The sequence below is a fragment of the Cheilinus undulatus genome, linkage group 21 (assembly GCF_018320785.1).
Source record: "Cheilinus undulatus linkage group 21, ASM1832078v1, whole genome shotgun sequence".
Lineage (NCBI taxonomy): Eukaryota > Metazoa > Chordata > Actinopteri > Labriformes > Labridae > Cheilinus > Cheilinus undulatus.
Window position 1 is genome coordinate 32,946,449 of NC_054885.1, and position 22,296 is coordinate 32,968,744.

Consider the following 22,296-nt stretch of genomic DNA (forward strand, 5'->3'; position numbering starts at 1 on the left):
CCCATTCTTGTCTGATGTAAGATTCTATCCAAATGTTTTCTGCTGATGACTGCAGCAGGCCGGCTCAGTACCTGGACTCTTCAACTGTGAGGCCATGCTGTTGTGTTAGATGTGGTATGTGGTTTAGCATTGTCACTTTACTTCTCCAGCCTTTTGTTGCCCCCCTACTTTTTTTGAGATGTTACTACCATCAAATTCAAAATGAGATAATAATTTTTCATGAAACGGTAAAACGGTGTATCCATTTCAACATCTGTTATGTTCTATTGTGAATAAAATATGGCTTTATGAGATTTCCAAATCATTGCATTATGCTTTTTATTAACATTTTACAGTGTCCCAACTTTTTTGGAATTGGGGTTGTACTTATCCTTTAAAACAACAAAATAAAGCATTCAGACAGTGTCAGAGTCACACACCCACTTTTTCTCGTTTTATTCAGTGATAAATAATTTCCTATGATCATAGGCTTTATGTGAAGACATCCGATCAAGGCAAGAGACAAATTAGAGGGCACACGTTGCCACCATTAGAAAATAATAGCAGAAACAAAAAACAATGAGGTAAGAAGTTCTCTTTTTTATACATTTGTGGTGCTTCTATTTCTGTTACCTATACTGTTGAATGCACAGTGCTTTCTAATACAGAGATCCTGCCTTTTGTGTCTGTACATTATTAAACAAAAACAGGTCATGGCACAATACTCAACCAACCAGACAGGGCACTGCAGAGTGGATAGTTAGCAGTTTACATCACCAGGCTGAGAGTAAGAAAAACCGAGCAGGAAACAGAAATACGAAACAAAACTCCAAGACTGAACCACTGAGCTCCGTGATTGACCTGACACATAAAAACACACACTTCAAAAAGTGGTAGAAGACGTTTGGAGTAAATCTCTGGGCTTTTGAACTTGTCTTTGACAATTCAAAGTTAAGTAGTGGCTGTAAATACGTGGACTTTAAAATATTTGTGTAGAAATGGAGATAATCACTCAACTTTTTCTAATGTCAATAAGAAATCTGATTTTTGATCAGTTTCAAAGAAACTCTTCATATCTGCAGATAAACCACAAATAAGAGCTAGTATCAATTCTGGGATACGTCATATGCTTTAGAACAATGGTTCCCAACCTAGGGTCCGGGCCCCCTAGAGGGGGCACCTAAGATCTCAGGGGAGGGTGCGGGACCCTGTCTGCTCTGATGTCAAAACTAGATGTACATATATATATATATATATATGTGTGTGTGTGTGGATATAGATATAGATATAGATATTTTTAAACCATGATAAGAAACATAATGTATTAGGGCCAACCTAAAAGATGAAAAATAAAGAGAATGTTTTTTTCAGTCAACATTGTAGAGAAAAAAGAAATTATAAAGCTCTTATACTTACAAGAAATCAAACCCAGAATTTCTGAGATTAAAGTAGGAAATTAACAAGAAAAACATACAATTTTCAAGTTTAGTAAGTCTTACATTTTGACACTAGAACCTCAAAAATGTCAAGCTTTTTAAAATCGTAAATTTACAACACCTAAAGTAAAAAAATGCAAGAAATTAAACTGAAAACAGTGGCTGGAATCTCAAAATTCTACGTTTTGGTTCACATGCATTTACAGCTATTAAAGTAAAAAAATCTTTTTTTTTCCTTGTGATTAACAACTTTTCTAACTTGAGAATTTTGAGTTTTTTCTTGAAAATTAACAGATCCTTTTTATTATTATTTTTCTAGGGTGGCCCTAATACGCCATCGTAATAATGGACAGATTATACATAGATTTTTTGTCAAGAAAAAGTGCATGTAGCTCTATCATGTTGTGAATTTGTTGATGAAAAAAATTAAAATTGATGTTTACTTTTTCCAAGTGGGTTCTGGGTTGGGCTTAGCTTTTGTTAGGTATAAGTAGGGGAGCCCTAAGGAAAAAAGGTTGGGAACCACTGCTTGAGAATGTAAGTATCCAATATAAATATAAATACCCATGTATGCCTTATAGCAAACATAAGTAGCTAAAATGAAGACAGTGGTAAGATCTAGCCCTAATAAGGGGATTTTTACAGTACAGTGTGTGATTCTGGGTGTGTTTTACAATCATGGGCCTCAGTGGCAGCACACTGAGGCACAGCCCCATCAAGGACTGGACCTGCAGTCCTGATGCCTTTACTGTTCCGACAAAACAAGACAAAAATTACTCCTGGCTCTTTTCTTTTCTGTCCAACATTAAAGGAGAATACCACCAATATTCAGCATTCACAAATGTTTTTTTCACTCCTTAGGTAACAGCAGTTTCTGTGTAGAAAATTTAATACTGTCTGCTATTATTAGAGATACTGACTGAGATGTAACACCACAGTGAAGTCTGAAAATACCATGAAAAGGCCTCTCTTCCTGTGGTTATACTTAGAGAGCATTACTACAAATACAAGAGGAGCGTGTATGATCAGATGGTTATTTTCTAAATTCACAGTTTTCTAGTTATTGGCAAATGATGTGTATCAGTGTCATGGCTTTATCTTAGCAAAAAGCTGTCTACACTCGCTAACTTCAACATAATGCAAAGTTTTAAGCCCAGTTCAGACCAAAAATTAACGAGACGGGTTGAAACTTACAGCTTCTACTGACAGGTTGCTCTGCGATAATCTGTGAAATCTGTCTCTACAAGAGGGTCAGAACTGCACAGTCACCGTTTTTTCATGTTTTTGTCATAATGTTTATCATTTCTATATAAGTTTCATCACAAAATCTCCGTGGTCATCAATTTTGTAAGGTGGCAGTGCAATTTCATGGCACATCTAAACACATAAAAGCTTTGCTAGCTCAGTTTTGTTATAACTAGTGATGCTCTAAGTGTGTAATTTCACCTCTGATTACAAGCTAAACATAACTGCTTTAACCTGACTAGTCCAAAGCCAACTTCATACTATAAAGGTAAAACATCACACTGTAGCATCTTGAAGTTGGCTTGTAGAATAGGTTAAAGTTAGCAATGCTAGCACTGTCAGTCTTTGATCGTCTTTGCAGCTTAACGTCCACAATCCTGAGCTGAATGTCATCATTTAATGTTTAGGTTACATGTGTGAGTATAACCTGACACAGCCTCTGGACAACTTTATCCCCATTTTCTAGATCATTGTAGAGCTAAACTGTGCTGTTCTTTCAAGATGCTATTGGTGCTAAAGCAGTTAGCGATTGTAAATATCAGAATAAAGAGCATTGTGGCTGTGCAGTAGTCACTGGGAAAAACTACAGTGCCTACTTGTGGCAGGTGACTGCATTACAGTTTAGGTCAGTGGCTCTCAACTGTTAGGTGGGGTATTTCTAGTGGCAAATTCACCTTTAAAAAATAAACTGTGCCAGACAGTATCTCTGATGTATGTAAATTCTAGGCTGACAAGTTTCTATGTATTCTATTTTACACTATTAAAAGTAGGGATGCACAATAATTACTGGTACTGATAAATAACTGTCCGATATTGCAAATATTTTATTATTCTGATAATAAAATATTAATTGATAAAATACACTAATAAATAATGGTTGTAGTTTCTTTCCACAGGAGATTAGACATTCTGAAACAGTAGGTGGCGTCACAACATGTGACCCGCTCTCTCAACCTTAACGATGGACTATCAACAGAATACGAAGCAGCAGTAACCACTAGCATCAGCGCCAAGCTGAAGGCTCAATGCCAAAGGATTGCTGAGTCAGCAGACTTCTGAAAACAGCAAAGATTGCCAGAGATGGCCAAAAGGCAAACCATCAATGACTAAATCAATCTGACGCGCTCCTGATCCACTGCTACTTCTTCAGGCTCATTCATGTTCTCTGTTTGAAATGTATTTGGTTACAGACGGACCTTTCTGTCCATACTCTGCATTCATTTTTAGTTCGTTCTTTCAAAGCTTACGGATAAGGACAAATGTTGTAATACCACCATCTATGGTAGGGGCAGTGTTGAGCAATGTGGCCAACAGTTTAACAGAGTAGCAAAACCAAAGGAAGAAGATTCATTTCGTGGGAAAAGGTGGAACTTAATCGAGTTTTCTGAGAAAATATCACTGAATATTGAGGGAGTTGTTAGAAAATATAAACATAACCATGATGTAAGCTTAACTGGGCATAAAGACAACCAAATCTACATTTTTGCAAATAAATAGGGTGAAATAACAGGTTTGCATGCATGTCCTGTTTTGGTGGTTGAAAAATCATTTATGGATTGATTTTGGGCATTTGGGTCACGATTTCACATTGTGGTTTTCACACCAGTTAAAACCACTGGTTTAGATGGAGTGTTTGACTGGGATTATGGGCCTAAATGATTAAAAATTAGCATCCCTAGTTATAACAAAAATATCTGCTGGGAATAATTAGACAAATTTAGCTCCTACATTCTTGAGTTTCTCATGTATTATCTCATATAATACCACATATCCTGCTTTCGTGTGCAGATAATGGAGACAGGAGTTTTTAAGGGCTTAAGATTTTCTGGGAAAAGTTAAAAAAGAAAGATATCTTTTTCAAAAATTCACTGTGTAAATATGAATATTCCACTTTGAGCAAATATTTATTGGTGTTCATAGCCTATCAAGACAAGATTTCCATTTCCCATTTATCTGCTTGGAACAATCTGTCTGCAATTGATGAACAGAATCAAGTCGAAATCAGACTGCCTGATTCAAGCTGCGAAAACTCAGTTCAGACAGCTGCGACTGCCATTAGTGTCGCTCTAAAACACTCTTGTTGTGCTGAGAATCTTTGGTCTGAACTGGGCTTTACATTGAGTGGCATTCTCCTTTATGGTTCCTCCTGTTCAGCTGCACAGGGAGCCCTCCTCTCCACCGCTGCTACCTGCTCCAAAGCTGCAGCGGGTTGGAGATTAAGATGCAGCACACCTGCTGCACCTTCCTGTGGTCCACAGCAGCCCACACAGCTGCTCCCACAGCTGCTCTCCTCAGAACCCACACCTGGAGCCTTATGAAGTGACAGGCGAGAGAAAGAAAAAAAAAAACCTGCTCTAAAGCCAAGCCGGCAGAACCCCCTCCCCCGAGTTCCCCTTTAAGGACCCAGCTCAGTGAACCTCAGTGAGCTACTTCAGTGGAAAGGCAGCAGGGGGCGGAGGGACAAAGGAAAACAAAATAAAGAACACAAAATGTACAACAACAGAAAAACACACAACTGAAATAGCAAAGAGGAGCCAAAAATAGCAACAGGAGCGGCTGTGACGGCGCAGATGTGTGCTGAGGGCGGGCGGGCAGGGGGTCAAGTCGAGGAGTGGCGGTAGTGGTCCTCAAGAAATGTGTGCCAGCATTGTGACTGCAGTTGCCATGACAGCGGCACATAAAGCACCCTTTTCCGACAGATCAACGACAGAGACACGGCCATATTTTAAATCAACAGAGGCAGGATGCAGCAGTGACCTCGGCTGCCCCTCCCCTCCGCCGCTCTGTGCCCACACCCTGACTTTAGTGTTTGTTCTTTTCATTTAGGTCTTCCGAGGTGCTGCGGTCCCTTGACACATAATCCAAGACATCCCTGTTTGGCTTTCCAGGCAGAGTTTGTTGTCTTTGATTTTTCAGTCATTGTGTGTTATTTTTTTTGTAAATCCCATTAAACTTTCAGAGCCTCCTGCGGCAGTCCAGAGGCGAGCACGGTCCAGTCCTCAGCCCGGGAGGCAAACTTTGCCTGCAAACAGAAGTCCCACTATGGTGAAGAAGATGGAGAGGACGAAGAGCACATACGAGGAGCCGACCACTGTGTTGTTGGGCAGCTTGTACGGCTGGCCTCCCACCTCGTTGATATAGAAGCCTATGGGGAAGATGAGCGCCGCCATGCAGAACAGGATCACTGCAGGGAGGGAGCAAGAGAGGACGTTTTAGTTTCATGCACATATAAATAAAGACACATATTCAGATTCTTAGATATTCAAGATCATCTGAACTACCCTTCTCTGACTAAATATAAAAAAATCAAACATCTAAGATCAAATTAAGCTGACAGTATAAAAAATTATCTACAAAGTCTTATGATTCAAAAACTATCATTTTTTTAAAGTTGTGTTTAGCATCAGCTTGATTGTGTCGTGGAGTGTGCAGGGGGTCATAAGGACCAATCATGGCCTGACCAGCTGCTCCCACCAGTTTGTAGAATTTCTGGTTTGTTTGAAATTTCTTTCAGGGCTTTTGTTACCCTAAATGCACCATTACAAAATGACAGTGTCTAAAATCCCAATAGCAATAACAAAAGGGATAGATATAATTAACTATAGTCCTTAGTCCTTCGCTGTTAATACTTTTCTAATACAAAACTTCATTCTCCACACCCAGGCCTGTTTACAGCCAGACCCCTCGAATCAAGAAATCCCTTAAAAGAATGGCATCTATGGGAGAGTTCCATGGCCAAAATAAAGACTGACTAAGGAGAAAACAAAAGCTTGATTCACACTTGACAAAAAACATCTTTATGATCCAAAAGACTTTTGGGAAAATATTCTGGCGACTCACAAGACAAAAGCTTTTTGGTAGGTATTACACTTGGGGCCAGATCCTCACAAGGATTGCACTGCTTTTGCGACCGCTAAACCTGTGCAAATGACAGAAAAAAAAAGCGTGCAATCCTCAAAGCATACGCAAAGGGTGAAATGCACGCAAACTGAACACAAACTGCACTGCCACTCCTCGCTGCGCCGGTCCAATTTGCATGCATGTAAATTAGGGAATATTCATAAATTCAGTGCAAAATTGCCCCCTTCCTATGCAAATGAGCCTCATTGCAAATACCACCTAATCCTCAAAGACCAGCGCTAATTGCCACAGGCAGTAAAGTGGTGCTATTTACCGCCAGTGAGACCCGTGTATTAAATCCACGCAATATCTCTTTCTCTCTCTCTCACTCTCTCTCTCGCTCAAAATGATTGCAAATTGCTCTCAATTGGTGGTAACTGTGGAGCATAGCCTATATAAGGGCTGTCATGCCAGGACTCTGCGGTAATCATGGCAGCAGTGATTGTAGCCAGGCGAAGGCACCGTGGCAGGCGAGATGGCAGGCGAGATGGGAGGCGCGCACAAGAAAGGATTTATCGGAAGAGAGTATCACTTTTTGATCTAAGCGACAATGAAATCATCTGCAGATACCGGTTGCCAGGCCGCATGATCCTTGCGCTACTAGATGACATCAAAGATGACATTGAACCTGCCACTCAGAGTTCCCATGCGTTACCTGGCATTGTCAAATTAGTAGCTACATTACAGGTTCTTTTCCTGCCTGACTCTGCCATTGTCGTGTCAACTGTGATCTTGGAACAGAGCCACTTATATGCCATGGGGCTTATTGCAATCAGAGGCGCAAATAGCGCTCAGCTGCCAAACTGTGGGCGTGTTAGCACCTGCATATGATTAGAGCAAATTCTTTTGAGGATAAGGCGCTAAAACAGGGCAGATTGCGTGAGCTAATTCTGCGCAAATAACGGCGCTATTAGCAGGAGCAATCCATTCTTTGTGGATCTGGCCCTTGGTGTTAAAATAACACAGCATTCCATAAAAGAACAGCATACCAACAGTCAAACATGGTGGCGGTAGTGTGATTGTCTGCGGCTGCTTTTCTGCTTCAGGACCTGGACCTAAGGGCGTCATTGATGGAACAGTGACAGCAATGGAACCATGAATGTCCAGCCATCAGTTTGTGACTCAGGCTCAAACATACAATAGTGATTTCAAAAAAGGCTTTAAAGAGGACTTACACACAGACGCTTTACGTACAGTCATGGACGAAAACATTGGCACACCTGTAACTTTTCCAGAATATACACCATTTCTCCCAGAAATTGTTGCAATTACAAATGTTTTTGGTATGTACATGTTTATTTCCTTCATGTGCATTGGAACAACACAAAAAATCCAAAGAAAAAAGACAAAATTGACATAATTTTACACAAAACTCAAAAAATGGGCCGGACAAAATTATTGGCACCCTTTAAAAACTGTGGGTAAATCATTTTATTTCAAGCATGTGATGCTCATTTAAACTCACCTGTGGCAGTAACAGGTGCTGGCAATATAAAAATCACACCTGAAGCCAGTTAGAATGTCTAAAAGTTGACTCAACCTTTGCGTTGTGTGCCTGTGTGTCACACCAAGCATGGAGGAGAGAAAGAAGAGCCCAGAATTGTCTGAGGACTTGAGAAGCAAAATTGTGGAAAAATATGAATAACCTCAAGGTTTCAAGACCATCTCCAGAGATCTTGAAATTCCTTTGTCCACTGTGTGTAATATTATCAAGAAGTTTATAACCCATGGCACTGTGGCTAATCTCCCTGGACATGGCTAGAAGAGAAAAATTGACAAATGAATGCAACGCAGGATAGTTGGAATGGTGGATAAACATCCTCAGTCAACTTCCACACAAATTCAGGCTGCCCTGCAGACTCAGGGTGTACAAGTGTCAGCTCGGACCATACTTCGTAATCTGAATGAGATGAAGCACTATGGCGGGAGACCGAGAAGAACCCCACTGCTGACAAAAAACTGCTGTTGCAAGAAGCACCCTTCAAATCTGAGAGACCTAGAGCAGTTTGCAAAAGAAGAGTGGTCAAAAACTCCAGTTGAGAGGTGTAAGAAGCTTGTCGATGGTTATAGGAAGCAATTGGTTTCAGTTATTTTTTTCCGAGGTTGTGCAACCAAATATTAAGTTGAGGGTGCCGATAATTTTGTCTGGCCTTTTTTTCTGAGTTTTGTGTAAAATTAGGTAAATTTTGTTCTTTTTTTTCTTTGGATTTTTTTGTGCTGTTCCAATGCACATAAAGGCAATAAACACATGTATACCGAACACATTTGTTGATAGCAACTATTTCTGGGAGAAATTATGTATTTTCTGGAAAAATTCCAGGGGTGCCAATATTTTCGTCCATGACTGTATGGGAGATGCATTTCTGTCACTGTAAGGTTTCCACATTTCAGTAAAAGCAGATTAAAAGTCAGGACTATTGTGATTAATGTAAATGTCAGAGTCAAAGCTGAAATAATCTAAGTGTTTCAGCAAAACCAGAGTCTGGCAGTTCATCATTTGGTTCTTCCAGATGACAAAACGACAGACTCATTGCTCGCCACATTGCTCACAAATACAAATCTGAAAGGTGACAAATGAGGAAACTCACGATTCATTTGAGAGACCTTTCTTTTGTGAGAGACCAAAAACAGATAATGTCAACTGGAGCACTGCTGCTGACATAAATATTCACTTTAGAGAGCTCACCTTGACTTCCAGGAATAAAAACTTCTTCAAAATATTGCTGATATTTTTCTAACCATACTTATCCTAAAAATATGATTTCTTTGATTTTCAAGAGCCCTTAATTGCCACGATTCCTGATCTGCCCTTGACCTTTCTAACCCAGTCGTGGGCTGTAGATAGTTCAGAAGTGCCAAAGAAGTAGAAGATTTAAGACAGCAAAGATTCTAGCTAAAATAAAGCACTCTAACTTGCACAGAAGACCCATGAAGCTGTATTACTCTGAGGCTGTGCTGCCAAATTATGTCCCAAAATACTCTTCAAACAAATAAACAAGAAAAAAAGGACATAGCTGAAAAGTTTCCATGATTAATTCCCACCGTTGCAGACACAAACTTGCGCAGACAGCCAGAAAAATACAGGTCAGACATATTATAACACACATAGACACTTACAGGTCTGCAGCTTGGTATGGCAAGCACATGAACAGTCTGTAAGCTGTGTTAGATACTGTCATGTTGAGTACTAATGTACAACGACAGGCCTTATGTTTAAAGACAGGCTCCTGGAACTCAAAATGACGGGTGAGTCGGCCTTTCTGCTGTGTTGTATTGCTTTAGTAAAATCTTTCTGATTGTAAATGCTGAAGGAAACATTTCTCCACAGTCACTAAAAGCATTAAAAAGCATCCTTCTGATGACGCATGTTGAGCTTTTGTGGAGCATTTAGCTAAACTTTGTCACTACAAACAACTCCACTTGAGCCCAACACAGATTAACATCATTTCCCAAACTACTTGCATGCAGACATGAATGTTTCTCTGCCATTCATAAATAAGCTCCTTCTACCACCACAGGCTGATTAATATGGTTTAAAATTTCTCTACATGCTCAAAGGAGCAAACCAGTAATCAGATTTCAAGCTTTCTATTTCTCTATATGCTGCTTCATTTCCTTCATGCAAGGAAGTCTGCTCCTGAAATAAAATGTCCTACATTAAAGAAATGACAAACTTTAGGGGGGTTTGAGGAAGCCGTGCTTGCTGATGTTGTTGTAGTTTTGTTACGACTACCACTAGATGTTAGACAAAAGACAGAAATTAAATGAAACATCTTTTACAAAATAATTCAGACACATTACTGTGACCCTAACCCTCAAATTCCACATACTCCATCGTGTTCCCAGATTGCGATTGTTTGCTCCAACTGCTCCTTTGCTCATGCCCTCAGCTACCAGATGTATTCCTGGGGGAAAGCACAGAGGAGCAGGCAACAAAGCAGCTGGAGACTTGAGATCACAAAATCATGGAAGAACTATGAGTTTGCATGGGAATAATATGTAAACAACAGAGAACTGCCTCTGCTGTTGGTTAGTTAATTATGAAGCCAAAAGGTCTATATGCTCTAGACATAAAATGCAGTTTTACATAAATTCTGTGGTTTTCCATCTCAAAAATGATCAGTTCTGGGGTCCAGATAGCCTAGAGGCTTGGCTATGCTTTCCACATGGAGAGCCACACTGACACCGAATGTAGAAACGTGATGCTGAAATGTCAGGTGCATTTATACCGAGCGCTTGCTTCCACCTCGCCACAAATGGATATTATTCTAACAGCTAGGGGGCAGTGTCTTCAAAAATCCCATTCGTAACAAGTTTTATACATCTGGCATGTCTGCAAAAAATTCTAGAGATGTGTGCAGAAGGGGCATGTCTGAAGATTTTACGTCAAATTTGACGTGTGGACACTCGCGACTCTAGCATAAAACAGGCTTAATGGTGAGGTTGTGCCCCATGTTTGAAGGCAGCCCAAGTTCAAGTCATGCCTGCTGCCCCTTTCTCACGTTTCTACCTTTCTTTCTCTCATCCCCGTTTCCAACTCTACCCACTGTCCTCTTCTTTAAAATAAAAGACATAAAAAGCCCATATCTTTTAAAAACAACCTTTTCTTTGTCACTGGTGTTGTGGTACCCTCTAGCCAAATGATAACCATTGGCTTGGATGGGACTAATGTTGATATTGTGATGAGATTTACAGTTGGGAATCTGTGCATTGTGTTTTGTTTTGAAACAGGCCGAATGCTTTCATTCTTCTGGGATCATTCTGCTCTACAGGGATTGAAGCATTTTTGCAGGGGCATCTGGTGACAACAGACCTGCTGCACTGGTCAAACAGAGTGGAGAGGTGCTTCTGGCACACCTGGAGCCAACTGGAGAGCATACAGCTGAACTGCAAAGACTGGCTAAAGAGTGATTCGCTCTGGAGCACACTCCACTTGCAGACCTCAATCCAGCCTTTTTGCTCTGATGCTTTTTTGTTTTCTGTTTGCATCACTTTTTAAAAATGTATGAATGTGTGAACTGGAAACAGTCCTGAACTGACCTCTCTTCACACCATGCCTGTGAAGAGAGATTATTCCAAAGGCAGAATGGATCATTTACAACTTCCTGCAGATGAACTAAGTGCTATCCTTATAACTGTTGAGGTAACTTCAGGCTGCAAGGAGACATGGCAGTAGCTTAACCAAAGTGTGCTGAAAGCAAGAATAAGGCATGCAATTAATCATGTTTGAAAAAAAAAAGGTGCTTTAATTGTGTCCCTTAATTATCTGCAGTTAATGCACCAGCCCTAAATACATCCAGACACAGCCTCTGGATAACTTTATCCCAATTTTCTAAATCATAAAGCGCTAACTGCACTGTTCCTACAAGATGCTACTGGTACAAAAGCAGTTAGCGCTTGTTAATATCAGATTGAAGTGCACTTTGGCAGCAAGGTAGTAGTCATCAAGAGCAACTATAGTGGCTACTGGTGGCAGGTGGCTGCAATAAAGTTAAGATGGAGCATTTGACCGGGAATGTGGCCCAAGCTGATAAAAAATGTTAATATAACAGACTTGTAATTCTAGTGCTGAGGACAGGATTGTTTAACTGTTTAGCCAGGTATTAATAATAAATAAGAATACATAAAGTACATTTTTAACCAATAATCATGTAGCCTTTATACACTTTATATATACTAGTCAACAAGCTGCTTAAAGTAATCATGATTTTTAAAAAATTATATCACTACTATCAATGGAAGGCAACTATTTTTGTATTTTATAAATTCCACTCCCTTGTAATATCTGTTATCACTTTACCCACAATGCAACTGACCTCTACTAACAGGTCAAAACATTAGGCGTGTTATGCTTTTAGCAGCAAATGCAGCCTTGACCAGAGTGAGGAGGAAACAGAAGTCTCTAAGCTCATTTCTTTCTCACCACAAACAAAAACTTGTATCAAATTTCCCAGCTGTCTTTTGGGTCACAGCAGTTTTTATTCAACATTTTTCCACTCATGCAGTTCACCTTCAACCCAGTTTCTAATTGGCCTTTAACATTTTACCATGGGCAGTAAAATTCTGCAGAAAAGCAAAAGTGCTCATTTAATCTATGGGGAGCTTGTTGGGATGTTGTGCACAGCATGGCTCCTCTGCAGAGGTCATTGGTGACGTCATTACTGTATTGTAGGCGTAACCTGTCACTATGAGAGGGGTTAGCTCTTTCCCGTCTCATTAGAAGATGTTCATACTGAAACTTTTGGTCTTTCTTATGCAACACAGAATGATATTTAACAGCAAGGCAAGCTGTGACTTTATGAAGCACAGATCAATGACTGTGCAGGATCTGTGGAAAACGATTCATGTGCTTAAAAATAACTCGTTCTTGGATTCTAAGAATACTGCAAGATTTCTCAGCCAGCATTTCTTCGAGAATTGATTGTCTTTGGGAGGATGTTGAGTGTGGATGAATATCTTTAGAGTTAACTGACACATTAGTGAATTATTTTAGTCATCTGAACAGTGATTAATCTCCTTGGTGACAGCAAGTGAAACCATTTTTAGCCCATACTTTTTCATTCCAACCTGCATATTTTCAGAGCTGCTCAGTGCCTGAGGGATGCCTTTTCCTGGTTTCTAAAACCTCACTAATGTTTCCTTAAATAGTTTCATGCAGCTTGAAAAGTCTGTAGCAGCATAATGGGATTAAGAGACATTTTGTGGTTTAAATATTTAACAAAGTGGAGGGTGATGTGGATACAATCCTTTGTGAGAAACTGTGACTGCAGAAATAGAACAGATTTATTTGTTTGCAGGTGAAGTGGCAATACAAATGCCTAGAAAATCAAAATACATATGATTTTTAGTATTCTCATCATTGCAGAAATTACATAAAAATGCAAACAGCAATCAGCCTTGGTCCTTCACTAGCATCACTTCCCCTCATTATAATAAAACCAGGGATATTTACAAGGTGGTTATCATAACATAAACTCTATGCATCACAATGAATTTAAATCACCCACATTTTTGTACAGAATTTGAATTTGAATAGCCGCTTGTAAAATAGCTGCACATCCCACAGTACTTTCTGTTAAACTAAAACATTGTTTACACAGTGCATACAATGCATTAAAAATCTAGGATACCAGAACAACAAGAGCTGGCTTTCTGTTTTATTTTGGATTTAAATCAGGGCTGGCAAAAGATTATCTTTTTAAAGATTATATTTTGAGCTGTCTGACTTTATTTTGATAGGACAGCTGAAGAAATACAGGAAATATGAGTAGAGAAAGTAGGGGAAAGACCATTTTTAACCATGATTAATCTCAGAGTGTAGTGTATCACAATGAATCACATCCCATTGAGAGTTCCTAATCAAATTTCAGACTTTTTAAAATCTGAACTTAGAAAATGTAATACCATGTCATAAATGCCCAAATTTGATTAATTCTAGCACGTTCAAAAACCTCTACTCTAATAAATCTCCCATGGTGATACTCACTGTAACACATTTTTGTAGATGTGCTGAGCTGATTCTAAACAGTTTGATTGTTAAAAAGGCAGAATTCAGCTTTTTGTCAGTTAAGACCCATCAAAATAAGAGTGGGCTGCAAGGATTTTTAAGTGGGCAACAACCCAGAGGTTAGAAAACTGGACCAGAGTTCCACAACAGTATAGAGATTTTTCAAATCCCAGTGAGTCACATTAAATCAGAGAAGGGTCCCTCACCCAGGAAACTTAGAACATCCAATACTGAATATCCTGAATTATGGAGAATATTTATGCAAAAATTTATGGAGGAAGACGATTCAAATCATATAAGGATGGCTAGAAAACAAATATTGGGTAAGGGTATTGGTTACATGCACTAATAATTGGGATAGATGTCCTCCTTTAAAACCAATTTCGGTCAACCCTTAATTCTTAGGATGCATTGAGCTTCATCCACACCTAGAAATAAGGATGACCATTTGGTATCCAGAACCCCAGAACAGATATAAATCCCTGTAAGTCTCTGTCTTGTAGAACAAGAGGGCTTTAACATGGATCACAAACAGCCAGATCCATGTTGTGCTGACTTCACCCAGCCAAGCGTTTGCTGCTGAGCATAAATTATGTGTCTGGTAACCCCGCATCGACATGCACCCAGAAAAATATTTATGTCTGTCATTTGTCTGCTCATTGCTCTGTTTATCTCTGAGGGGGGTGTGATTGCAAAAGGATGCTGTGAAAGGTAGGTGAAAGTGGAGCCAGAAATACGTTCCTCTGCATTATTCCTGCAAGCTTCACAGAGGTAATTGAAGTGCAGCTCATGGTCCACTGCTTCTCTTAAGTGGCGAAACTGATGACATACGCTGCCCCACTCACCTGCTGCTGCTGAGACTAATAACTTAAAGTTACTGCTGTACAGTTCAGCAGTATCCCAAGAATTTACATAGCAGTCCTGCAACGATGAGTCAGTGTTATTAATTACTGCAACTTCTTCAGAGGTCAAGTAACTGTTCTCCTTTTCTATGTGAAAGGACCAATGGTATTCTATTTCCAGCCTCTGAAATGTGACGACTTTAGTTTTGTTGTTTTATGAATGTAAGCTTGAGACTCCCCTATCTATGACTGCTCAGAAGAGACAACAATTTTGAGGGAGGTGCAATGGGCCTTAAACGCAAAAATACCACCACCAGAGGGCTCTCAATGAAAACAATAACAAAAGATGCCAGGTACAGAGACGCTGTTCAGCTCCTTCCCATCCCAATTCACTGCTTCCTTCCTGTTTTGAATTGAGAGCTCTGGGTCATTTTTAACAGCTTTTCTCCATCACAATGAGAAATTCATCCATGAAACAAAAACAGTGGTTCAATGTTAACTTTTACATCTCTTTCGTAATTATGCCTGTTTTTCTATTTTATGAGTACAAATATATTTTTGGGAATGTTAGCATTATCAATAAAAGAGCTGAAATCAAAACACAGGAAAAAAAAGACCACAAAGTGGCTACAGTACACTATGTACAAGGGGCAAAATCATCAAAACATCTCAGCTCAAGCTAACTTTCTACTCTGGGGCCATGCAGGGTAAAGTCTGTTTATTGTTCAAATAATTTCAAAATTTGTATTCTGGTATGCAGCCCAGTAATGTCCACAGAGCAGCGCAGTGCATGAGTGAGAGGCATTCAGGTACCTTATTCAACCTCTGTTACAAAATACCTGCACCAACCATACAATGTAAATAAATGTGGATAAAGTCTAAAGCCTAGTTTTGACTTCTGCACTCAAGCTACTAGGCTGTCATGAGCACTACATACTTATGCATTCCTGTGTCCACATCATTTTTGCAATGTGGACACACTACATCTTAACGCCAGCCTGATTTTTACTCCAGTTTCTGGTCCTGCTGCCACAAGTCCTGCTTATTGTGCACAGAAAATCATGGCAACTGAAACCGAAGGTTTTATGTTGGAGTTACAGCTGATAAATACTATGCTGTGTTTATTAAACTGCAGTTATTGCAATAAAAGAGATTTGAGACATCGGAAGAGATGCAAAGTACACTGAATCAGCTGAGACAGAAGAAGGGGGCATTTTTTTGCACTTGTTCAGCCACAGAGAGATACATAGACGAGACAATGCAGATCTAATCTATTTGAAGGGAGGGGTAGATTTGACTAACTGTGTTGTTATCTGCAGCCATTTATCTCAATCTAGAGTACAAAAAATAGGCCTATAGATGCCGGCAGTCGGACAGTGCTTCCTAGCACATCAATCTTAGTGCTTGTGGTTCACATAATTTTGATTCATAGTTTTGACAGGATCTGTCTATCTTCTTCCACTTATCAGAGGGCGGGTTGTGGTGGAAGCAAGTCAACCCAAAAATCCCTCCCTCCAGTGACACTTTCTGACTCTTTCTGGGGGATCCTGAGGTGTTCCCAGGCCACTCTGGGTCTTCCTCAGGGCCTCCTTCCAGCTGGGCCTGCCTGGAAGACCCCCAAAGGGAGGCCTCCAGAAGGATGCCCAAACCACCTAAGCTGGCTCCTTTCAGGTGGAGGAGCAGCGGTTCTACTCCTACCTCTCTCCAGATGTCTGAACATCACCCTATCTCTAAGGCTGAGCCCAGCCACCCTCAAGAGAAAACTACGTACAGCCGCTTGTATCTGCAAATCTCAGTTTTTCGGTCATTACCCAGAGTTCATGATCATAGGTGAGGGTTGGGAGGTAGATCAACCAGTAAATCGAAAGCTTTGCCTTCTGGCTCAGCTCCTTCTTCACTGTACAAGACTCTGAGATACTTGAACTCCTTCACCTGAAGCAGAGACTCACTACCCACCTAGAGAGAGACAACTTCAACACATTCTCCCCCAACTACTTCTCAAAAAATGTACATTTACCTCTCATTTGAAGTTCCAGCTCAGGTATGACCCTTTCATTAATCTGGGCATGATGCTACCTTAGTGAAAAACAGGATTAAATATTGTAGATATACTGCACAGATGTTTTAAGGTCTGGATGACAAAATATTTTTTTTCTCTAATAAGAAAGCTCTGTTGCAATGAATGTTAATCAAAGGAACCAGAACCAACAGATGGACTGTTAATGTAATTTAATCTGATTAATGCTGAAGGTCCTCCCAAAGCCTTTGTATATTTCTGTCCAAATAATAAAGGTATTCGGGGCTGTCACTCATACCTGAATGCAGTTAAATCTATGATTATTCCCACACCTAAAGATGACAGTCGTACCTTTGGGAAACACTACTGATGTGTGGGGAGACAGAGGCGGGTCTGTGCAGATCGTACAAAGCTGCCCATTCAGATGTGGATGATCTGAACCTGGTCATGCGACAGACTGCCCACCTTCTCTCAACCTGCATCACCTGTTTGCCCTGAATGAATCACCCGCTCTTCTTAAAACCAGCTCCACTTTATTTCAGCCTTTCCACTTGTGTCTTTACATTGGCACCCACCTCGTTGCTCTTGACCTCTACAAACATGATTATTCACTCAGCCTGACTTGTTTACTTGTCTCTTCTTAAGCCCCCGCCCGTTTCCTCACTTAACCTCTCCCCTTCTCCCCTGCTCGGCAGAAAGCAGAGAGGTTCTTGCCATCAGAGCGTAAAGGAAAGTTCAGCACCATCAGATGGAAAAAGCTTGAGGCTTGGCACCTTTAATGCCTCCCCTACATTTCAAACAGGTTCTTGAGATACTTGAGGATCTTTAAAGTGTCAGCTAATGGTGTTTCTTGAAGAGTAACTAAACATCCAAACCACTTTTTCAGATGAAAATGGATGAATGTTGGTATTTTGTAGTGTTTTTGATCAATTCCAATCAAAGTCGACATACTATGTCAGATGTATGAATTGCAACTGCCCTGACTACTGCAATTTAATTTTTCTATTAGCTGATCTGGAGGCAGGTGGCTCAAACTTTTTCAGCAGCGATGGTTTGGAAAGTAAATTTCCTAATTCAACGCCTCTGTAGTGAAAAATTACCGTCAACTTCATTGGTAGCAGCCTGAGATTGTGGGGACAGTTTATAAATCCATGGTTACAGTGGATTCAACCAATCAGAGATGTAGCTGTGACTGGTTAAAATCAAAATAAGACAAAAGGTATAAAAAGAGACCAGCATCAGGCATTGAATCTATAAAAAACTTGTTCTAATAATACACCTCTTTTTTAATATGGCCAACAGAACCTCAGCAGCAGGACAAAGGTGACAATTTCCCTCTGTTTCCATGGCAACCGCCTCACTTTCCTCTGACTGAGCTCGTTAAACAATGACTAGATGGCTTCCAATTTAGCCTGTGACACAGATTTGTGCTTATTGGACAGACAGTTTGTGGAAGGGCTTGGCGTTTCTGTAAAGTGGTGATTCAGAGGAAGTTTGTTAGCGATTAGGAAGTGATACAAAACCTAATTATGACTCTAGAAAGCACAGTGTTTAGAATCTACCGTATGAAAAAATAATAAATAAGGCACAATGTTCTAAAATATACACACAGCTTAATATGCAGCTAATAATACAGCACATTTTGATTTGACATCTACTGCTCTATCTGTACATGTGTGCTTCCAGCTGTCTGATTCCCCATCAAATCTGAACCTTCCCACACAGCTTTACCAAAAACATCAGCCCTGCTACAGTACAGAGGATGGATACAGAGTGCTGAAGTGCATGTACACAGAAATCAGGTTGAAAACACAACAAGAGAGTGGTGATACTGAAGGTAAAGAGGGAAAAACAACACCACAGAAGAGCCTGAAACACAAGCCGCCCACTCAGGTACCAAAGGAGCTGCATTACTCAACAAATCAGCTTCAGGGAGCGAGAGTCGTCGTCATGTAGCGGTCAAAAACAACGCTCATATTTGTGCAAATTTATGCAACAGAATGCAAACACACCCCCACATTTTCACGTCACTCACGAAACACAAACACAAAAGGTGCTGTGTATAGCCCTGGATGATTTATGTCACACTTTATCTACTCATCTAAATTAGCAGCACATAACTGGGCTAAGACGGATTTTTCACACTGATTCAAGCTCCTCTCCTTTTATTATTTGTCGCCCTAAAGGGACTATGCTCATGAAAATACTAACATGGTGAGGATGACTTGCTAAAGGTTATTTCAGGACAGATTCGCTGAGACAGAGAAGACGGTGCAGTAGGATGCTCTAGTAAGCCAAAACTATTTCATTCAGTGTTGGAATTTCATCGTCTCTTTCACTTACTGCCGGTAAAGGCGATCCAGCGGGCGTATTTGGTGGCTTCTCGGCGCCAATGTGACGCCACCAGCAGTCCGCAGGTGACTGTGAGGGAGATAATGCCCATGATGATGAAGAAAAGTGTGGTGACCCACTCAGGAGGCAGCCGTGGAGGAATACAGGTCCGGTCTCGTCCATGGATGGTCTGGCATTGCCGGACTAGACCGACCGTAAGTGCACCTGCAGAGAGAGGTGAAAAGGTAATGAGGTGACCTGTTACTGTAAAATCTTAAATGTGGAAGATGCTTTTTATTTCACTGAAAATTTGTCTGTGTCCTTTACAACTGTGCAACCAATATACAAGAACAAAGTGCTGAGAAAGTCACTGTCATGAAGTTCAGTCGCCACCATCACTTAGTACACAAGACCTCCATTCAGTGCAAGAAGCTGCTTCATAGCTCAAAACATGCAAGCAAAACAATGGCAGTTTTGCACAGCTTTCCTTTCTCATTATATCAACAACAATCAAAGATAAGATCATAGAGTTTAGTGTGTAAGCCTTGTTGATTACTGGTTTGACCAGAGAATGTGACCAGCAAAGGTGAGTAGTGTTACTGTTGGTCCGTACTTCTCAACCCTCGAATGTTACCCTGGGCTCAGAGCTAAACTCTTTTTATGATACCTTGCAGGATTGCAAACTCCACATGATGAAAACAGATTGTACTAAAAGAACTCAGCTGCACAGAAACTAGTGCAGCACGATTTAGTAATCATGCGCAACTGCAATTATACTGGAAAAAATTGCAATTTTGCAAAAAGGATATAACATGCAAATGCTTTTAGGAGTCCACTTGCTTGGCTATCAGGAAAATGCAGAGAATAATGATAGTTTTGAATTGTGTATTTCTTGACAAAAAGCATACAATTATTTAATAGAATAAGTGGGAATATTAAGCAGAGAATCTAAAGTTTTTATCAATAGTGCTTTTAAAATAACTTTATTTTCTCAACTTATTTCTGTGTAGTGCACATTTTGAACACAGAAAGTTTAGAAGGCTTGGAATGTCAGCATTAGATGCCTGCAGAAAATTTAAATGAGTTTATGAAGCATTTCCATAGCAATATCGCACATGTAAGATTGCTGCACGATTTGGTATTAATGTGCGATTCTACAAGACAATATTGTAATTTGCGGTTTGAATATAATACAAATGGTATCACGAGTCTTCTTGCTTAGTTATCAAGCAAGAAGAAAAATGCAATGAACCAAAGAATAATTACAGTTTTATAGAGTGTATTCAGTTAGAATAAAACAATACAAAACCAGAAGTGTTTACCATATTGCTTTCAAAATAACTATGCTATAAAGTGCAATAATGGCACTGTTGTAACCTTAAAGGCCATCCTGCAGGCATTTTTCTAAACTTTTCAAGCAATACTTAAAACAGAATAATTGCAGCCTTTTATGCGATTATGAAATTCCACAGCCTAACATCACATTTGCAATTGGATTAATTGTGCAGAACTAACAGAAACTGCAAACTGTAGACTTCACTGAAAACAATGGAAATTGTTCAACAGGAAGGGTGTTAACCTTTTTTCAGTCTGGAATCCCTTTAAAATCTTAAATAACAGCCTGAATTATACTCAAAATTTCACAGTAACTGGTTTATTCTTATATGAAATTCATTTCATCATCATCATTTACTTTATTTAAGTCCTCGGAAAGCACACTGAGGGACAAGCCTCATTTTCAATGGAGCCGAGGTGTACAACAGAGCAGATACAGAGAAATCAAACAAATACAACAACAACAACGGCAGAACATGAAACAGATGAAGCCTGATAATTCTGAATAAAACTAGTAGAATCATTTAGAGATCAGGAATAAAACAGTTAAACAGTTAAAATACTAAAAGCAAAAAAAGGTGAAATCAATAAGATCTGAAGTTAGAGCCTGGAAATGCCTCAGTGGTATTAGTGTGGTCAGTTTAAAATGTTTCTGAAGCAAATACCAGGTATTCGGTGCTTAATAACTGCAAGCAGGTCTTCCTTACTCTGCATTATTAGGATTGTATAAAGGATAACAATCGCTAATCAAAAGCACTGTCTACAAATCTATTTATTGATTTACTCTGTCATGTTTTTCAGGTCATGTGGAGGTGTGGCTGCTCCTCGATGAGCTTGTGGACCTCCTCAACTCTGAAATCAGCAGAAGACAGCAGCACCTTTCAGGGGTATTTTGTTTTCTTCAGATCATTTGATATTACATACTGATGCTTATTAGATCATTTATCAGACAATGTATCAACTACAGCAATATCAGTGTATCCTGATATAACCATTATCATTGACCATGTATCGTGCACCCTTTCTGATCATTAGATACAGCCCCCATCTGTTATGTTGTAACTGTTCTGGCCAGTATTGGAGCCAGCTGTTAGAGCAGTGATCCAGTGTCATGGCTTACATCTTTGACAGTGAAGGTGTGCCTAAAGAAAAACATCAAGAAGAGAAAAATATGAGGGGAAAGAAAGTCTTACACTGAAGAGGACCAGTAAAATGAAGATAAAATTGGTTCCTCAATCCTTGAAAAGTTGCAGGGATGCAGGAGAAAAACCTCCACAAGAGTGAGAGAGGTAGAGGTAAAGGAGGAGGAAGAGAAATGAAGAGAGAGGAGCTTTTCTAATTTGTTACCAGTACAGTTCTGGCGAGGAGCTGGGGAGTAGCTCACTCCACACTGGTGGGTCCAATTATGCTGGCAAAGATTGTTTTTCTGCGCCTTCACACTGAAGGAGAGAGTAAGGACTAAATCAATCCTGCCAATTACTGCATCCATCCCACGCAGGTATGGCACACAACACAGGCAGTCTGTTAAAAGCTGTAATAAAATCAGTGACATTTTCTGGAGTTTTTAAGGCTCAACATCTCAGTGAATACAGGAACAGGCCTTATATACTCCACTATAAAAGATCCCTCTCCTCTGTCTCAGAGTTGTGGTGACTATCTTTGGATGTTTTTGTATGCACATGCAACACGGCATGACTTGACATT

At 39.9% G+C, this 22,296-nt stretch overlaps 1 protein-coding gene across 1 annotated transcript in view; it reads right to left on the reverse strand.

Moving 5' to 3' along the window:
• Positions 1–377: 377 nt before the first annotated feature.
• mosmoa (modulator of smoothened a) overlaps positions 378–22,296 on the reverse strand; it is a 41,802-nt gene continuing 19,883 nt past the window's right edge. Inside the window, exons 2-3 of the mRNA XM_041817572.1 lie at positions 19,270–19,482; positions 378–5,844 (exon numbers count right to left, since the gene is read on the reverse strand). Coding sequence (XP_041673506.1) covers positions 5,660–5,844; positions 19,270–19,482 — 398 coding nt within the window. The 3' untranslated portion in view covers positions 378–5,659. The remainder of the gene's footprint in view (positions 5,845–19,269; positions 19,483–22,296) is intronic.